The sequence below is a fragment of the Pipistrellus hanaki genome (assembly GCF_964339955.1).
Source record: "Pipistrellus hanaki genome assembly, chromosome: 7".
NCBI classification, from domain to species: domain Eukaryota; kingdom Metazoa; phylum Chordata; class Mammalia; order Chiroptera; family Vespertilionidae; genus Pipistrellus; species Pipistrellus hanaki.
The window spans coordinates 28,964,604-28,985,491 of NC_140509.1; the positions used below are offsets into that span (position 1 = coordinate 28,964,604).

The 20,888-nt window shown below is 36.2% G+C and overlaps 1 protein-coding gene across 7 annotated transcripts in view; it reads left to right on the plus strand.

Moving 5' to 3' along the window:
- Positions 1 to 20,888, plus strand: part of ADGRB3 (adhesion G protein-coupled receptor B3) — a 687,259-nt gene that overhangs the window by 660,201 nt on the left and 6,170 nt on the right. For 5 of the 7 annotated variants that reach the window (XM_084890389.1, XM_084890393.1, XM_084890394.1 and 2 more), the window contains 3 exons: positions 766 to 1,409; positions 10,364 to 10,399; positions 20,608 to 20,712. In XM_084890389.1, the coding sequence (XP_084746515.1) occupies positions 766 to 1,409; positions 10,364 to 10,399; positions 20,608 to 20,712 (785 nt within the window). The remainder of the gene's footprint in view (positions 1 to 765; positions 1,410 to 10,363; positions 10,400 to 20,607; positions 20,713 to 20,888) is intronic. The other 2 variants (XM_084890391.1, XM_084890392.1) reach the window with 2 other exon arrangements.

Here is a 20,888-nt window from a genome sequence, read left to right on the forward strand (position 1 = left end):
TAAAATATGGCTTTCTTTTCTGTAGAGGCAGGAAACATGAAAATATAGTTTAATAAATAATTCTGAACTCTGAGTATTTGGTTTGCTTTATGAATTAATTTTCTTCCCTCTTTTGCTGTAAGTTATGAATTTTTAATTTTTTTCTAGGTTGTTATTTTTCAGGTTTAAAATGAAATGGAGGTTTTGGAAGCTCAGACAGTTTATTTGCTTGCTTAAACTCAGCAATTTTAGTACCCCCTGAAGGGCATTCTAGCATATGGATTGATCTTGTAAAAAGAATTCCTTTTCCCACATGGAACTGAAGATGATAAATACTTTTGAATCCTGCATCTACCTTCACCACAATGCTCGTTAACTTTCAACATGAGTAATTGTTGGAGGGATTTCTGATGCTGTAGGATGAATTCTTATTGATTACTACCTCTTTAAAGAACTGTTTTAATGATTACAACTTTAAAAGCCTTTACAAAAATAGCCTTATTTATGTGAAATATATCCATAATGTTATAAAACCCTATGCAGTGGAGTTGTTAAAGGACTGAGATTTTTGAAAGTCCATTAATCAACTTAGATATGGGCTACCTGAGATCTATGCGAGTGTTTCAAAATCAATAAAGCGTGATTATGTAATATGGACCATGTACAAATAGTAGATAGGTAATTTTTAAAATATTAGCTTTGCATTTTATTAAGGAAAGTTTAGTAGAAAGAGGACAGGATACAATAAAGAATAGACATGCATAACTTTCATATTTGAATTCACAGTTCTTCATAAGGATATTGGTCCTTGCCGAGCAGCAACAATAACAGGGACACTCTCTAGGATTTCTTTAAATGATGATGAAGAAGAAAAGGGAACCAACCCCGAAGAGCTAAGCTACTCAACACTGCCTGGAAATGTCATTTCTAAAGTCATTATCCAGCAACCCACGGGTCTGCACATGCCCATGAGTATGAATGAGCTGGGCAATCAATGTTTGAAAAAAGAGAACAGTGAGTTGCGGAGAACTGTGTACTTATGTACAGATGATAATTTGAGAGGGGCTGATATGGACATAGTCCATCCTCAAGAAAGAATGATGGAAAGTGACTACATTGTGATGCCCAGAAGTTCTGTAAATACCCAGCCATCAATGAAAGAGGAAAGCAAAATGAATATTGGTATGGAAACCCTGCCACATGAAAGGCTATTGCACTACAAAGTAAATCCCGAGTTCAACATGAATCCCCCTGTTATGGACCAATTCAATATGAACTTAGATCAGCATCTCGCATCCCAGGAACATATGCAGAATTTACCCTTTGAGCCCCGCACAGCTGTGAAGAATTTCATGGCCACTGAGCTGGATGATAATGCAGGACTATCGAGAAGTGAAACTGGATCGACTATATCAATGAGCTCTTTAGAGGTAAGCAATAGAATAAACTTTTTCTTGGCACTTGAAACATAGAGATTGATGTGATCCTGGACAGAGAGAGAAGAGTCACATTACCTTTTGCAGATATGTATCCATAAGAATTTTTGGCATGTTTGGATTAGAATAGTCTGAATGTATGTTGTTGTTTTTTCCAGTAGTGCATCAGAATCCTTTCCCAAGATCTTGTTTTTAAAAATGAACCCTCTATATTAAAAAAATAAAAAAGATACCTAGAAGTCATAATTCTTCATAAACCAAGTAGAGCATTTATATGGAAAAATCCCAGAAGATCCTCCTGACATTTCTCAGGTACTAAAGGTCTTTTGGTGGTTAAAGACGTTTCTGGATAGCACTGCAAACTTAAACCAACTCAATTTTCTGTATGAGGGCAGCTATTAAAAATAACAAAATTGGACTGTGACTAGCACTACACAGACTATAAACTATTACTGTGTTAGATCATTATATCTCAGAGTAAATGTTTTGCTCTTCACAATTACAGAATGATGACCACTAAAATTTTTGGTCTTTAATTGTGACCTCTCAGGAGGGATATAAATTGAACAGGCTAAGAGTCAGGACTCAGGTTTCCAACAACTTGGCCTTTGTAAAAAAGCAAGCTCCTCTCAGTTTCTTTTCTATCCATAAAGTAAGTAGACGGTAGACAATAGTCAACAAAGACCAAAATCATTCATATTGTAGTTATAATCAAGTAAGATCTAAGGAATATAATGTCTTCTGTTTTATGTATGACTTTGTCCTTTATCTTGAAGTTTTATTGTAAAGTCACTGCTGATATATTTACATGTGTTCACTATACAATGTGATATATGCACCCTTTTGCATGTATTACTCACTTTTTTAATCTGAGGTTATTTCATAAGACACTATGATTCATTACCTACCCTTTCCCTCAGAAGTGTGCTGACAGTCATATGTTCTGGTGTTCCAAAGTGCCCAGGGCAACTGTCTCTTCCCTCACCCCACAAAGCCATGTCTTCTAGGTTGAAACAGAGGGAGAGCCTGAAAGACCAGAGTAACTTGGTGAGTGGGATTATTTTGAGGTTTTCCCAAACTGAATCAAGGAAATTTTAGATCAAAATGAGAACGTATATAAGATTTCAAGTAAACTCCTAAGTTTAAGGAGTGTAAGTCAATCTTAAGTGGAATGGGATTTCTGGGGAGAATCATCCTTCAGAACCAAAGGCATAGGGCACTGAGGCCAAGTTCACTGCAGAATGGCTAGCTGGAGCAGCCTCCAAAAGAAGCATTCCATCACTCTGAATTAGCAGAATAGCGACTGTTTTTCTAGTGCTAACTTGATATAATAAACTAACATCATAAATAAGCATAATAAACTAACATCATAAATAAGCATAATTCAGATGCACTACTGGAAAAATCATGACCGTATGTAGTCTTCTGTTTAAAATAGCTCTTTAGATGTGATAAGGGGTAAGAATGGAATTAAAAATTTTACTCGTTATAAAAATACTTTACATTTAAAAGCCTAAAAATCTTTCTGTGTTTGATATTGTACAGGTTGTGTGTACTTGAACAATAGATTGTACAGTTTGTAATTTTTCTAAATCTCCATATTATTAAGTACAGCTGTGATTCAGCCAAAAGATCTGCATTTAAATGACTTGGAGATCACAAGGTTTGTATCTTATAAAGGAAGAAAATTCAGGATTCAGAATGAAAAGTCAATACCTCATTTTTATTCTTTAGAAGAGTTCATAGTTAGTCTAATAGTTAGGAATTGCTTACAGTAACCATTTTAGGAGACAGCTAGCTGAAAGAAAATATACAGATGTGGGAATGGATAATAAAAATTAGCATTTATATAGCATCTTTCATTAGCACAGCCTCAAATCACCTTAAAAACATGAATTAATCTTCATAACACTTCTGTGCAATGGATTTGTTATAATCCTTAAAGTCGTTTGTTCAAGGTTACAGAGCAAGTGTATAGCAAACCCTGGAATAGAATCTTTCTGTCCTGATCAATTCTACAACTTTCTAAAGAGATAGCAATGTGCCTGAACATTAGCCTGAGAGTAAGTATAAAGTTCACTTAACCCTGATTGGCACTTGTGGATAAAGACATGCAGTGGATCAAGTGTAGGTGTATATAACTACAGATTTTAGAGATAGGACTGTGGCCCATGATAATAAAGTCAGTGGTATGGCCTTCTTAATGAGCAGAGAGATGCATTGTTAATAGTTGTCAACTCTGCTAGGCTGTATCTGTAGGACCAACCAGTGAGGAAGATGATATTCTGACAACAGAGCAAAATCAGAAAAATAACTAGAGTACCTGCATGGAGAGTGGGGGTTAACAATAAATAGCCAGGGAGGAGACAAGTCTTGGGAGACAATGTGAAGACGAAAGTAGGTAGATATGTGGATGACATGAGGCCTAGGCCACAGAACAAGCTGAGTCTTGTCCCCCTCTGAGTGAGAAGGGAGACTGCAGGGATGGGCAGATATTTTCTAGGCTGCACTAAAAAGATATTAATTCGGGACGTTTCCTCTAGAGGAGTGGGCGCTCACAAATTACCCAGGTGGGAAGTGATGAGAGAAAGGAAGAGCAGGGAAAAAAGCTACCAATGTAGCGTAGAATGCAGTATTAGAGAGGGAGAAAAGAGGAAGGCCACAGAGTGGGTGGAAGTATTTATTCACATAAGCAGGAGGCAATGTGAAAAGAGGGAGGATCCCCAATCCCCGAGGCAGTGCCAGCAGAAAAGGCTCCAACCTCCCGGGGAGTTTGTTCAGCTAACCCCTAATTATTGAGCATGGAAAGTATTATATTTGCTTGAAGATTCTTGGCATGAAAAATATTGTCTCCCTGCCTGATATTACCTTGTTTTTTCTTATCTTCTATCTTCCAAACTATATCCATTCCCAGAATGGACTTGTTAAATAATTCTGAACAATTTAGGTTTAGTTTCCACAATTACGGAATAATTACAATATTAATATGGTAGAATTTCTCACAATGGCTCCAATTGCTTTGCCTAAGGTTAAGAAAAATGAAATTAATTAATTAGCAAAATGTATGTAGTATGTACATAAAGCAAAAAGACTAGTTGGTGAGAAAAAGAGGTATTATAGTTCTCAAATCACTGAGGACTATGAAATATAGTTTAAAGTATACAGGTATTATCAGTGTTAGGATAGGTCAATATCTCCCTTCTCACTCAGAGGAACACTGATATATTTTTTTCAACAGCTTAGAGCTGTTAGATCTAGATAGTAAACATTTCCTCATCCAGATGTCTTCCCAACTTGCCTGCATGTCCTGAGCCTGTTTGGCACATGATCTATCCTTCATCTTTTTCTCCTCTATCACTCAGTTGATATTGGCTTCTGTGTCTTTGGCTTCTGGTCAGTGAGAAGACTACCTGATAGGAAAGACAAGGGAGATTGGAGATGGGGGAGAAGAGAGAATCCCAGGATATTTCTCTCTGCTTTTGGCAGCACCCTGTGTCTCTTTACCTGCAGTTCCAGAGTGCTTCCACCTGGTGCCTGGGCCCAGGTCACTGTGCCATCTCCCTTTGTCTATCCTGGCTGGGCACAGTGGCTTCTTCTCCTGCTAATATCTAGGTTACCTCATGGTTCCTTATATGCCTACTCAGCTCTTTATCACTCGAATTGTTATGAAATACATTAAGTGGCTTCTGCTATTCCTGTGACAAATCTTGCCTTAAGTTCTATTATTAATAAAGAAATCCTTAATAGCTAAGAGAGGTAGCTAGATTACAAAATTAATTTTTATCCAAAACAAAGCTCCAGTTTTGTCCATTAATATATATACTTATCTATATATCTGAAAACATGTCAAATAATCTCTCTCAATTGAAGTAGGTAAAAAGGGCCACCATTCTTAAGCTAGACTTTTGTATCCCCATTTTCCTCTAGACATGAATTGTAGAGCTTTCAGCATAATGGTTTTCAGAGATAAAACATTTTAGATATAATGTCACATCACAGGTGCCTCCCTGATGGCTAGTGTCAGGATCAAATTAGATAATGTATGTGCAAACCCTTTGAAAATTGTAAGGAGTGCTTCAGATGAGAGGTTGTGTTATTATTTTACTACCATTACACTTTGAATGTCTGTGAAGAGGCTTGAATGCTGTTCTAAATTGATATTCAGGATATTAGACAAAATGTTATGGCCTCACTTGAGAAGAAGACTGTCATGAATAGAAACCATCAGAACTGACATTTGCCAAAGCAAGTTTTTCTTTTTTAATTCTTTCCTCATATGGCTGTGGGGAAAAGAAGCCTTAGCCTTCTTTAGTGTTTTTGTTTTACTACTGAATTAGGGAATTTTATCTTTTGTGCTGGCACACAAACAAAATTAGATTAAATAAAATTCATTTTTATCAGGTTTTATATTCACAGATATTATAAACAGATTGTTAAAGCTTTCTCTCTGAGTGAAAAACTTTGTAAGAGAATCTTTAATGGTAGTCACATTGCATTTATTAATCAGTGGAATATATTCCTCACTGAATCTTCTAGTGGCCTGTCCAGCTTAATTTGCAGTGACACAAACAATGAAGTATTCCCTGTGAGAGAGTATTCATTATTCTACAAGAAGTACACATGGATGATGCCTCTGCGCATATACTCACCAAGTATGGCTCAGAATAGACTCGTACCATCCTGCATTTTTTTTCTCTACTATTAGTGATAAGCCTGGTTTCCTAAAAATTGTCTTAATTCTCTTGGCTGTCAATTGACCTATTCATAATGGTTTTGTGTCATCCACCTACTTCTCCAAATTCTCCCAGAGTATTCTTGATGGGGGAGGGGAACAAAAACAAGTCTCATTCCTTTGGATTTGTTCACCTGCCAGTGTGCCGCCTCAATCATTCATCTATAATTTTGTGAATCTGTGCTTTTGTGCCAGGCCCTCTGCTAGATGTTGAAGATATAAAAGTGATCAAAACAGATAGGGATACTGCCCGTGTGGTAGAGATAATTAACCTTTAACAAATGAATCATCTAAATCTATGTAGTGTTCTGAGAAATAACTGGGTACTGTGAAGGAGAGACTTCTTTAACTAAGCTGGTCTGGGGAGTCTTCTAAAGAGTTTCAGACTAAAAAAAAAAAAAAAAAAAAAAAAAAAAAAAAAAAAAAAAAAAGCAAGTGCAGAGGTAGTACTGAGTTGAGAGAGCTTGGAATATTTCCATAGAATTAGAAGACCTTTGAAGCAGTGGGTGAGCTCATTAAGAGGAAGTTGGAATAGGAAAAAGAGCAGATTGTGCAGGGCCTTCTAAAACAATGGAAGCAAATGAGGATTGTCTTTATCAATTCTCTATCCATTGACCCCTTTGATGGATTGGAAGAGGAAGAATTAGGATCCTGAGGATGGAAAAAGCGAACTGGAACAGAAAGCTAGAGGATAGTTAGGAGTCTTACTGAAGTAATCTATAAAATCGATACAAGTAGAGATGGAGGGAGTGGGTGGACCAAGAAGTATTTTGAAGGTAGAACAGATGGCACTTGCTGATGGATTTGACATACAGGATGAGGGACAGAAGGAAAAAATGGGTGATTCCTCAGTTTCTAACTTGACCAATTAGATATCCAACTTCTTCAGTGATGGGGGGATGAGGGGAACAGAAGAGTATGTTTGAAATTGAAATGATGGTATTTAAAACTATGGAATGGATTCTATTTTCTGGGAGAGAACTCCACAATAAGGCAGGGAGATGAGAAGAAGCCACAGCAAATAAGGGTGGGGGGTGGGGGGGAGGAAAAGCTGACTGATGTTGAGTGTTTTAATGATGAAATGATTAACTTTCCAAATCTTCTGAAAGTCCAATGAGATGAGGACAGAACACTGACCTTGACAATTGACTAGACTGAAATTGAACAAATTGAACACTCTGATTTTCTCATCACACCACCAATCTTCCAGTGCCAGATATTTCTTTAAAGTAAATTAAATTTTGCAATAGGAGGTGAAGAAGTCAGCTACTCTTTGTCAGGGTATCATTGCTCATAAATTATCCTATATTAGGATGGTTAAGTTATTTTACTCAACACTAATATGTATACTGCCATCAGATTTTTCTGTTTAAATGATCATAATGCTATGTTTTTCCTTTAAAAAAGAATTGACAAGTAAAAGTTAATCTGGTTACCTTGCTTTATGCTTAGAGAGAGCATCTCTGTCCACTGCTGTCAATCTTGCGGATTAACAGGGTTCTCTAATGTTATTCTTGATGAGTTCTAGTATCAATCTGCAAAACGTAACATGCATACTTGCTACAAAATATTATCACTTGTACCACTGAGCAGTGAGTGAGAGAGTGGAGAAAACACAAGGTTTGGAGTTAGAAGACCTGAGTGGGAATCCCAACTCATTTGCTCACTATCCAGGTGAAGTGGATAAGTTATTTTAACTTCTCTAGTCCTCAGTTCTCTTATTCGTAAAATGGGGATAGTAAATAATACTTTCCCAACCATTTCACAGGGCAGTTAGCATGTTCATATGTGAAAACACTTTATAAGCTATAAAAGGTTGGAATATTTGATCAGTATTGTGGGGATATGCATATTACACACATTTTATCTCTCTTGGGCTGTGAAAATTTGCCACATTTCCCCCACTCGTTCTTTAAAAATATATATTTTGCTGAATTTTTTACAGAGAGAAAGAGAGAGGGATAGAGAGAGAGAGAAACATCGATGAAAGAGAAACATCGATCAGCTGCCTCCTGCACACTCCGGATATGTGCCTGCAACCAAGGTACATGCCCCTGACCAGAATCGAATATGGGACCCTTGAATCCGAAGGCTGACGCTCTAGCCAATGAGCCAAATCAGTTAGGGCCACTCTCTCATTTTTAAGTCTTCACGGCTTTACTTCCCATCTTTAGGCTCTTTTGATAGAAATTGGCTTCATTTGTTTCTTAGTTAATCCCTCAAGGCTGCCTGTTCTGTTATATGCCTTTATGTTAGCAAATGTAAGTGGAAGGCAGGGTAATCTATTTGTAGGAGTATGTCCATTTTCTTTTCCATATTTCACATTGACATAGTTGACATCTGCTCTAGGAAGTAGAATCTCTGGTGTTTTTCTAGGTCCCCATCTTTTGTTCTTGCTCATAAGACGTGGAGCCTTTAGCAACACAGCTTTGCATTCAGAAGCAAAGAGGCAACAGAGAGAATCCCTCAACGTGTACAGCAGAAGGGCCTTTCACTCTCTAGCTCGCTGAACCTTTTCCATGAGATTTCGCTGTTCAATTTTCAAATAGAGCACAAAGCTCATGGCTAATGTTCTATAATAATTGCTTAAAGCTAAGTGTTTCCCTACTTGGATCTGCTATATTAGGAAGTAATTTTGCTTAATGTATACTTACAAAAAATGTCCTGCTGAATCACAGTGCCAAGAAGGCAAAGCATCCAAGAGCCGAATGGGAACACTGACATGTGGTCTAGCACAGTGCAGTTAGATAACAACAGTGGCAGGGAGATGACAAAGGGGGTCTAGGTTAAATGCCTGCCCACTCACTTTTTTCCTTCCAGGATGTCACCAGGCGAGGCCAGGCCAATGCTGGGGACACGGAGCAAAGGGACATTAACGTGCTGAGTTTCCATTAAATTTGACTGTACATGAAAACAGGCTTCTCAACCTAGCTCCACCAAAATCAAATGATTTCAGAACTTTTCAACTTTCTTTTTTAACAACAAAATTGTTGTTTTGGTATATTACCTTCTGACTACTGTTACAAACTTTTGGGAGTTGGTTACTTAGGGAGGGTCTGGTTTTACAGTGACCATTTTAACGCAAGTAGTGGAAGTTTAGTCAGGTTTCTCATTAAATTACGAGTGCCTTTCCGGCTCTACTAATGTTAACCAGGAATCACACCCAAGTTAGGTGGGAGACTTGTAGCTGTTAAGTCTCTGTACTTGAGACTGTATATATTGGGAGAGGAGAAGAGGAAAAAATAAAACAGAAGTGTGTCCAAAGGTTTAAATATTTTTTACAACTGCCTGAATACGACTTGTTTTGATTATTTAGTTTTTTCCCGTTTCATTCCCATTCCCTCCAAAAATAAAGACTCCCTCCCCCCAAAAAACACCCTATATTGGAAACTTGCTTTGTACTATGAAAATCTGGAGAACTCTTTCTATAATTATTGGCCATCTCCTTTTATACACAGTCATCCTATGAATCCAGCGACTTCTTGGAGCAGATGCTAAGATACCCTTCCCTATGCTAATATTATCACATTAATTACATTTTAATGATGTTTACTGATTTTTATCAGGCCTGCTGCCTAATTATTTATCTCTGTTATAGGTACTGCTTAACAGAGCTGGAACCATAGAGTAGCTCTGTGAGCTATTTATCTCTGTTTTGCTAGGGTGTGGACTATTTGTTTTACTAAATTAGAATTAAAAACTTGACATTGTAAAGAAGGACCAGCAATTAGAAGGACTTCCTCCCTCCTATGAAGGAGTATAAAAAAAAGACCTCCTATGAAGGAGTATAAAAAAAAGACATTTGTTGGTGAGATTTATATAGAACTTTGGAGTTTAGTTGGTATGAGGTCTTAAGATGGCTAGATAATTTTTCCTTCAGAGCTTTTAATCCTTTGTGTCCCCAAAGTAGTTTTACTGTACTAGACCTAAAGTCTCCTTCAATATTGAAATTTTTGTGTGACTTCTCAAAAATTTCACCTTACTAAAATATTAGAGTTAAGAGGTCAAGATGAGAAATATTTTTATATTCTTTTATATTATACATGCTACATTTTATATAATGTGTATAAAAGTTTGAAATCAAACATTTTCACATTATTTTTATGAGAAGGCAATACTTATAAAGAAGCAGGATTATTTAATTAAAAATAATTTTCATTTCAATGACTAAATACAACTTTATTGGTTTTTCTTCTTTTAAAAAAATATCTAACAGAGAAGAAAATCACGATATTCAGACCTTGACTTTGAGGTAAGTTTCTAAGATTTTTTAAAAATAATTGTAATTACTTGAATTTAAAATTGATATATAATTACTTAAACACATTACTTGGTGCAGCTATGTGGAGGTTCTTTTCTAAATTAAATAAGAAGTGAGACATTTTTAATTAAAGCCTATATTAATTATGGAAAAAAAAATTAGAGCTCTAATTACTTTAAATATACTCTAAGCAGAGATTTTCCAGACAAGTGAGACATCGTTTTAAAAATGGCAACATATGTGGACAACTTTTGGTAAGACCTGAACTTAGTCAACTCAGTTTGCTGGGAGGTGGGAATGTTTGTTCTTTAATCTTTCATATTTAAAACAATTATACATGTTTTACTTCATGACAGCTGTGAGAGAGCCTGTGGGGATGCTCTGGCTGGTTAGCTAGGCTTTCTCTGGGATTTGCTTCCCTTGTGTCTTGATTATTATTTAGGTTCTCTCAGGTACATTCCAGATTCTTTTTTCCAATAGCAAGTGTAGGTTCAACGTGCGCCTGTGTTCAGTAAATGCCTTTTCACAGATATAAAGATGAAGATCTTATTTTCCAATTTACATCGAATTTATATTGATGCTGCAATATTGATGCTAGAAATTACTGAAATCATGTCATTTGAGCAGTTTATGCAAAGCACAAAATTAATGATGTTTGAGCGTCACAAAATGCATTTATGCATCTTTATAATTGGAGATGATTCATAGCCTACTGACATAATTGGATATACTACATTAAAATTGCTCCAACATATTTGTGCTGTTGTGTTGCCTACATAAAACATAATATTCTTAGCTGATATTCCTAAAATTACGGGAGCCTCTTAGAACATGGCAACTTAAAATTTAATCATTTCATTTACGTAAATGAATGTTGTTGCTCAGTAACGTACATGAGGTATCATAAATAAGATTTAATTGTCTTTATTTACTGCAATGGAAAACAAGGTCTGGTTTTACCCTGAATAGAGTAAAAAAAAAAAAAATACAGGTCTTTTTTATAAATATTTCAATAGTATTTGTACAGGATACTAAATGATGATAAAGAATGTAGAAGTTAGTACTGATGTGGCTCAATTGTAGCAACCTGACATGGGATGAATATTTTACTATATCCTAAGTTTTTAGGGCAAAAAGATAGACTATAAATTCAGCAGTCTTCACTTTTAAGTTGTTTAGTACTTTTTTGTTGTTAATTCTCACCTAAGGATATTTTTTCCATTCAGACAGAGTAAAAGGGAGGGGGCGAGACAGACACATTGATTGGTTGCCTCCCACATGTGCCCAGGCCAGGGATAGAGCCTGCAATTGAGGCACATGCCCTTGACGGGAATTGAACCCAGAACCCTTCAGTCCTCGGGCTGACCCTTCAATCTCTGAACCAAACCAGCTAGGGCTCTTAAGTACTTTTAAAGGGATAGCTACCCCGCCCCATTCTTCAGTTAGTCAAAAACAGAATATCGTATTGTGTGTGTGTTGTATTTGGCCTAAAAGCAGTAAGTTGTTAGGGTAGTACACAAAGAGGAGGAGGTGAGAATTGGCCCAAAATATAATGAAAACCTAGATAAAAAATTAAGCCTCAGTGCAACCAGCCAAAATTATGTAATCTCAAGCACTGTAAAGAAATCTAGTCATACTGTGTCACTTAGAGCATTAGAAAGACTTTCTTTTTTTTTAATATATTCTCTATGGCAACTGGTAGCAGATTCTTTAAGCTAATACTTCTTTCTCTGTTTAGTATTCTATACCAACATATAACAAGATATTTTTAAAACATATTGATAAAGAAATGTTGTAACATGACAACCCTGGACATTTTTTAGCTATTGCTACAGTTATTACATGATTGCAAGGGACATCAAAATTTGGGGGGGGCGGGGGGAAATAACTTTGACCTCAAATGCATGTAGTAGTACTATTTCCCTAAGCCAGTATACAACTTTAGTTCTGTGGCAGATATCTCAAATTATAATCAGGAAAAAAAATTAAAAAGCTGATGAGCTTGAATACAACCTATTTGTACTTTTAGATTTCTTCAAGGACCGTCCACATTTAGGGCGCATGAATCAAACTTGTTTATGTCAAACTTCCTGATAGCTCTCTACCCATAACTTTATCACACAAAGGCCAAGTTAGGCATTTTGCCACTAACAAACTGCCCCCTGGACTCATGAAAGCATTTCTCTTTCAGACTTTAGGCTTTACACATGCCAGAGAATTTATACAGGGTAACACAACTCATACACCCATAAGACTCTGTGGCTAGTAAGCACTATAGCTGAGAAAAGGCCCTTCCATGTAACCATCTCTAGGACAACACTGCATTCTTGGAATAAACAGAACAAAGTGTTGATTAGTCATAAAATGGTAGAACACTGGTTCTTGCTTCCTGGAAAACATACAGAAAATACTACACTAATATTCTGTGACCAAACCTCTTATTGGATCTGTATTCCCAGCTCCAAACAGAGATTTGTAATATAGTGAACATTCAATAACTTTTTGCTTTAATAAAAAGTTAACCACCCTAGCCAGTTTGGTTCAATGGATAGAGCAGTGTTTTTCAACCTTTTTTGGGCAAAGGCCCACTTGTTTCATGAAAAAAATCACGAGGCACACCACCATTAGAAAATGTTAAAAAATTTAACTCTGTGCCTATATTGACTATATATAAAGTAATTCTCTTGAATAGGAATCAAATAAACACAAAGAAAGTATTTTATAATTACTTTATTATGAAATATTAAGTAAACAAAATAGTGAAAAATTATAAAATTCTTGTCTTGTCTGCACCTACGGCACACCAGGCAACATCTCGCGGCACACTAGTGTGCCGCGGAACAGCGGTTGAAAAACGCTGGGATAGAGTGTTGGCCTGAGGGCCAAAGGGTTCCAGGTTTGATTCTGATCAAGGGCATGTAGGCTCCTCCTTGGGCTAGGCCCTGGTTGGGGTGCATGCAGGAGGCAACCCATGGATGTGTCTCTCTCACATCTATGTCTCTCCTTTCTTCTTTCACTAAAAATCAATGGAAAAATATCCTTGAATGATGATTAACAAAAACAGTTAACTAAACTGAGGCAGAGACCAGTATATGGATTGATAACTATGGAGGCGACACCTCAAAGATATCCACATAATATATAATTCAAGGAGGTGAATGGCAGGTAGAAGTTGGCTAAGGTGTGATGACATGCTCAACAAATAAGAAGCAAGTTATATGTCACTTGGAACCTATGTTTAAAAAAAAAAAAAAAAAAAAAAAAAACTAGACAGAGGAGGTTATTTAGTTAACCAGACTGCAAAGAACTTATACCCCAAGAGAGGAAAATTTTACCTGATTTGTTACTAAAAGCTGCTAGGGCTTCTCTGTTGTATTTTGTTTTGTTTTTTAGTGAGGAATGATTTTCTATGATCTGGGCTTGGAAAGATTAATATAGCAGTAATAGGAAGAATAAGTTGGAATAGGGTGAAAGTTGAAATACAAATTAGAAAGTAACTAGTCCAGGTAAGAAATAATGAAGGTCCATTTCCTAGAAGTCATAGGATAAGAAGGGGATGGGTAGATGGGTAGAGTTAAGATCTATGGAATTTGTCCTTGACTTTGCAGACCTGAGGCTAGGTTCTAGTACCATCAACAGATAGAGGGAAATTAAGAAGGCACCTTGTTAGGACGACTTGCATTTAATTCTATAGGATTAACAATGGCTAATCAGAAATATTAGGCAAGTAGTTTAAATTTTCTGTATGGGTTAAGAATGAAACTCAAATAATTCTTAGTAAGTATAAATATCAATTCTGAAACTATAATAGACATTGTTTTCCATTCCATGCTAATTATTTGTTTTCTCTTCCAAATATGGCAATAAACCTTGTCATATTCTTCTGTAGAACCATGCAGGCTCTTAAAAACACATTAGAACTTCACAGAGCACATACCCCTTTCGTTTTTCAAACTAGAGAGAGGGAAAGGTGAGCAGAGGGCACAAGGCAGCACAGATCTATATTAGCCATGGCCTAACAGATATTGGGAAACACAGTCAAGTAAGATAAAATATTTTGTTATTTTAGATCCCTATGAAGACAGGGAAACAATGGCATAAAATTGAGGTTTTCAATTTTTTTTTTCATCTCGTGACAGACACATAAACTAAATACTAAAATTAGGTGGCATACCAAAAAATATATTTTTTGCTGATTGGATTTGTTCATACTGGACGGCTAATGTGTTGGCTGTTGTCATTTTTTTATTTGAAAATTGCTGACACAGAGATACATTTTATGTTAATTTCTAAATTAAAGCATATGAATCCTAAGAAACATCTAGGCCCCTTCCCCAGAGTAAATGCACTGTTAGGCGAGCAGTGCAGTTCTACGTTACATCTATCTCTTCTGTATTACTAAATTTAAACTGCTGCAAAAGTATTTGTAGCCAAGTATACTGTTGAGTGACAGTGACAAAATATATATGTGTATATATTTTATATTATATATATATTCAGTTTTTTCAGACCCTTATGTCTAGTTTCTTTTAAGTCCTGTGCTATTTATTCAAATAGAAACATACTTGAAACCAATGATACTATGTCAGACAGTTCAAGTGGCTACATTGGGACTCTGGCCAAGGAAAGGTACATAAAACATTCTGTTCTCAGCCAGCTTTAGATATAAAGCCAAGATCCTGCTAACTTAGTGGTTGAGTGTTGACCCTTGAGTGTTGACCCATGAACCCAGAGGTCATGGTTAGATTCCAGGTCAGGGCACATTCCCAGGTTGCAGGCTCAATCCCTAGAGGTTGTACAGGAGGCATTTGATCAATATTTCTATCTATCCCTCTCCCTTCCTGTCTCGCTAAAATCAAGCTAAATTTCCACAGTGTGTGTTGCTTCCATAAGAGTTTTGACATTCATTTCAGACTATTATTAACAGCCACTCTGGATGGAAGCCTATATGCAAAGGAGTAAAGAATAAAAATAGCCATAGGTTTAGAACAGTAATATGGACAGTGGCAATAGAAGTGTATAAATTCCTAAGGCTGGGAAAGTTAATTCTGGCAAAGTGGTTTCTAATTCCTATCAGCACATGAGTTCCAGGCCCCATAATCTATAGTCAGAAAATTCTCCAACTTTTTCCAGCACTTTTTCTGTTGGTAAAAGTCTGAATATGGTAATACCTATCGTATCCTGTGTAATTCAGACTTAAAGAAACCCCAACTTTATAATTCAACTTATGAATTTAGAAGAGAGAACCTCTAAACTACTTTTATCAAACCTTCCTACCAGGTCGTTTATGAGCCACTGGTAAGGAAAATATGGGAGAACAGTAGGATGAGAAGGGGAAGAAGGCAGGGTTCCTGCCTGGGGCAAAGGAAAAGAGCCTTCCTTACAGTGGGGAAACCTCTTCAATAGGAGAGAAGGCCAGATTTATGATCTCCCTCCCTGTTATAGGCATCTATCCTGGTCAATATGCCCATGCCATCTCATTCATTTAATTTATCCCATACACACTGACCCATCATCTGCTGAATGCCAAACACTGTGCTAGGTGTCGGGGATACTAAGTCACTGCCCAGAAGGTGTTCAGAGAGAAGATATGGAGACCAACCTTTCAAAAGATTAATGCCGACTTGGGGGATAGTTGCAGATGATCAATAGCCACAGAGCTTATGGATTCCCTACAAAAGGCAGCTAACCCACCCCAGATTGTTTCATCTCTTTTCCATCTGAATAGACATAATCACAGACTTCAGTAGTCCAAAGGAGGATGCTCCTTGCATCTCTGAGATACGTCTACCACAGCAGCATGCACAGAAAACTGACTGCAGTAGAATTTCAGCTCTCACCACCTGTGTGAGCCTGAGAGCTTGACTGATCCTCTTGAACTTCAGTCTCCTAATGAGTGAAATGAGATGACAACTGCTACCACCCAGGATTAAGAAAGACAATAATGACTACATTGCGTAAGCGCCATGTCAATCACTGATGACTGCCACTATACTTTCCATCCGGAAGACAAAACAGGCTGGGTGCTTAACGTGTTAAGTGGCTCTTATCTGAGGATAAGTGACTTATATCCCTTTTTAAACCTTCAAAACAACCCTGCAAGGTTATTCTACTAGAACTGGGACTAAAGGAAGATTGGATTTTGTGCCTCAGACCACACAACTTGAAAGTGATGGAATGAGAACTAAATCCAAGTTTGTCCAGACCTTAAAGTTCTTAGATTGGACATAACCCTAGTATTTAATCTAGGAGATCACCTGGAATATAGTAGATGCTCAAGATAGACAGATTGTTTACATCCTGATGTTTTTTTTTTAAATAACAAATTCCATGAAAGTGCTTTACAGTTTATCTTTTTTTTTTCTAATATCAACAATTAAAAGGCTGCAAAGAAGCACAAACCTTTCATGAGATAGTATTTTTTGTGTAGGGTTTATAGGTTCATACACAGCTTCAAAAAATGTTGATTGATAATAATTTGAGTGGAAGGCAGTATTATGATGCCTTTAGTAGCTGACAGGTATTGTAACTGAAGGAGTGTTATATATTTTTTATATAGTGCCAATTAAAATATATGGTTTTAAGTAGAAAATCCATATGAGTTACAATTTCATCATTACAAAGTTTTAGAAAACTGACTTTTTCACGGAAGTTATTTCTTGGGGACACAGGCTGAGTCATAAAAGAAAGAAAAAAAAACCCTAAGGTCAGCAATAAAATAAAATAGCCATTAAATTGGATCAATAAGATTTATAAACATGGAAAATTTTCATTGGGTGGTTAAAACCATCAAAAGTATGAGTGCGATAAATAAATTATTATTCTGAGAAGTAAATAAGGGGGAACACTTTACTTGTTAAAACCACAGCTAAGTTTTTATCCTCAAACATTGATGATTTAGAAACTCTCATATTTTCTGTGCTGCCAGCTTTCTTGTCATTGGAAACTTCCCCACTAAAAAACTGAAAGATACACTTTAGTGAACAGAAAAGAATCATGCCCACAACAGATATATGAGCTGTTGGTTAGCAGCTCCAATGTGGTACTTCTGTCAGAACCACTAGGCTATGGTGATTTCTTGCTGCACCAAAGTGGAAATTTCAAATTAAAATTATTATCTGGCATGAAGATATATTTGCAATTACTGTTTTTTGTTTTGTTTTGTTTTTTTGAGTGGTTTTTTTTTTTTTTGTAGGAAAGGCCCCAGATTGCAGCATCCATTTTTTGTTTGTTTGTTTACACATTAATTTGAGTCCTTGAGCTTTAATATTCAGAGGAGCTCTCATGAACCTATGTAGAACATTGCAAAATGCTTTTTGGTTATATAACATTGGTGTCTACCACATATATTTTGAGTATATTCTGAGCAATCCAGTTTCTCAAAAGTCCACTCAATTCAGAATCAAGTGCTGCCCATTCAGTCAGAATATGATTATAAACACTCCAGTCAGCTAATGTAACCTCATATCTATGAGGTATAGTTGAGCCTTTAAATCATTAAACATGCTTTATCTAATATAAATATTTTGTTGCAAGAGACAGTGTCTTTAACAAACAAAAGAGAACTTTGTTGGAAAGACATGGAAAAAATTCACCTCTTGGCTAAGGAACAGTAGGGGTCTTGATTCACATTTTCAATAGCATGGGAAAGTATAGCTAGTTCCCCAATGCAAAGTGACAATCCTCATCTGAGTTGAAAGATAAAAGGAGACTGCACAAAATCATATGCCCACCTTAACACGGAGGTGCTGTGCTAATAATATCAACTATCTTAGAAGACAATGAGTTCCTTATCTTTGGGAAAGGACAATCTCATTGAGGGAGGGGAATTTAGGTATAAGAAAAATTATACCAGAAATTCCCTGAATTTCAGAAAACAAAAGAAAGAGAACAGACAATATACAGGGAGAACTGATTTAAGAACTTTCCACTTAAATATGAATACATTAAAATATACCTCACTTGCATTTCTCTTAGCAAATTCCCCTATCACTTACTCTCATAACCCTGCCATTTGTTTTCCTTATCACAGCTCTAATTTAACATGTATTTGAGTTATGTGATTAATGCCTATGTCCTTCATTGTATCTCAAGCTATAAGAGGGCAGGAGCTCTGCCAGGTTTTGCACACCATTGTTACCGCAGCAGCTAGAACAACATGTGGTGTGTTATCTGACAGAATGAAATACCTTTGGAGAAATGTCAGTTGTGTGGCATCACTGCTACTACACCTTAGCAGAAAATAACTACATAGTAAGATTCATGATCATGAAAAATTCTACTTGTAAATTAGAACCAATCATCAGTATACTGATTACTATACTTTTCAAAAACGGTATTTCTTGTTCCCACATCCATATTTTAATCAGTGTGTAAGGACCTGATGATGAATGGGAATATCTGCCTCCCCTAGGATAGAATGTACTGCAATGTGTTTGCCAGCTATGTGGTCTTCAGAATCCCTCCATGGAGTTGCTTATGCAAATCCTCCCTCTTATAAATCTCTATCAGCCATCACTAGTCCAATTATGTTTGCCTGGTGTTTCCCTGTAAATCCTGCAAATCTGTTTCCTGTACTCTCCCCAAAACTGATGGGAAGTTAATCGCTCTATAATTGCTCGCTATGTTTCATGTCCCCATAATGAGTAATGTTGCCATGTTCTCATCCTCAACCACCCGATTTGTCAACAACAGTTCCTAGAGCTGAGAGGAGTAGAGATGAAAATAATGTAGCTGTAGCAAGACTTAAAATAGCAGAATTGTCTGAAATAAAAGTAGGCTAATAAAAAAAGAGAAGAAATTAGTTAAACAAAGTATTGCCTAAAAAGATCCATTAAATATAGAACCTTAAAGCTGACATAAAAGAGAATAAGGCTTTCTAAAAAAATCCTCACCCAAGGATATGTGTTTTTTTTTTTTTTTTTTTTTTTTACTGATTTTAAAGAGAGAGTAAGGGAGAGGAAGAGAAACATCAAATCAGTTGTCCCAACCAGGACTGGAACCTGCCACCTTTTTGGTCTATGAAATGACACTCCAACTAACTGGGTATTATAAATCTTCCCCTGAGGATATATTTCTTTTTCAAAACAAATCCTTACTTTTGAAAATATTTGGTAATTAAAACAACAGACCAAAAGTTCAAATTATAGAGTAGGCATGAATATAATATACTTATGCAATACACATGAGGAAATGATAAGTTATGAAACACATACTTAAAAATACTATAAAATCTTGCACAAACATGAAGACACAACTTAGAGAATCAAAAAAATACAATTTTTTTTTAACTTGTAAAAATCAAAATTGAGAAAGGTATTTTCTCCTTTAAAATAATACTTTTAAATATAGGAAATTTCTTATTTTACTCTTCTTTATGTGTGCTCTTTTAAATGCTCTGTGATAGAAGATTCAGCCCATGTTACTGAACCCAAGATCATTTTTATTTATGACTATTTGTTCAGTTAATGTGAAGTTGGGAGAAAAGGCTACAACCAGAGATGAAGAGTATCAATATATATTTGAGTCTGTGATTTTAGGAACTCTTCAACCATACAATTTATGCTCGGAATCCTAATTGTTAAGATTCAGTACCATCTCATGAATAAATTTATGAAACCTATGGGTCAGATTTTCTTTGTGTGAAGCTCTATCAGTATTCACATGGAAAGTGTAAGGTTTTAGATGTTACCTATTTTTTTCAGACACTTCAGTGCTTTGAGTCAGTCTTAAATGGCAGGGCCTGGGATTCTGTTCCCCCTTTAGTGCAGTCAGCTAGGATTTTAGTGTTTATAGAAATAAAACATTAAAAAGTAACATTTCCCATAGCAAACATTGAGAGACTCTGGTGCTTTACAAGTCCAAGTTTTGTTGTGCTTTTTTACAATGTAACAATTTTTGTAAAACAGTTTTAACTCTAAATGATGAAAATCCTGCACAGGAATGACTGCTACATTTTTAATGCACCCACAAGAGAAACCTATTTTTTGATAATCTTGTAAGTAGAAAAAGCCACATTTTTATATTCAGTAAGTGCTGACTAGAAGACAAGGATTTGGTGGAACTCATTTGCATCTATAGTACCTTTTGGGACCTCCTGGTGCCTGCCAAACTTAATTTCCCTTATTAAGGCAAATCTATTTTTTTTTCTAATGCATTAATCAAATTAGAAATGAGAACCATCCTGTTGTCTTTTGCAGAAGGTCATGCATACAAGGAAGAGGCATATGGAACTGTTTCAGGAACTAAATCAGAAATTTCAAACTTTGGACAGATTTCGGGATATACCAAATACAAGCAGTATGGTGAGTATGGTTTGCTTCATCTGTACTTGATGCCATGCTAATAATGTGCCCCATTAGCTATTATCCCTGCCCTCCAGGAGATCCTATTTGTATTGGGAACAAGATTTGGATCTGTAGAAAAAATAATCCCCCCCAAAATGTACTTTGGAATGTGCTAAGAGGCAAATTAGGAATGA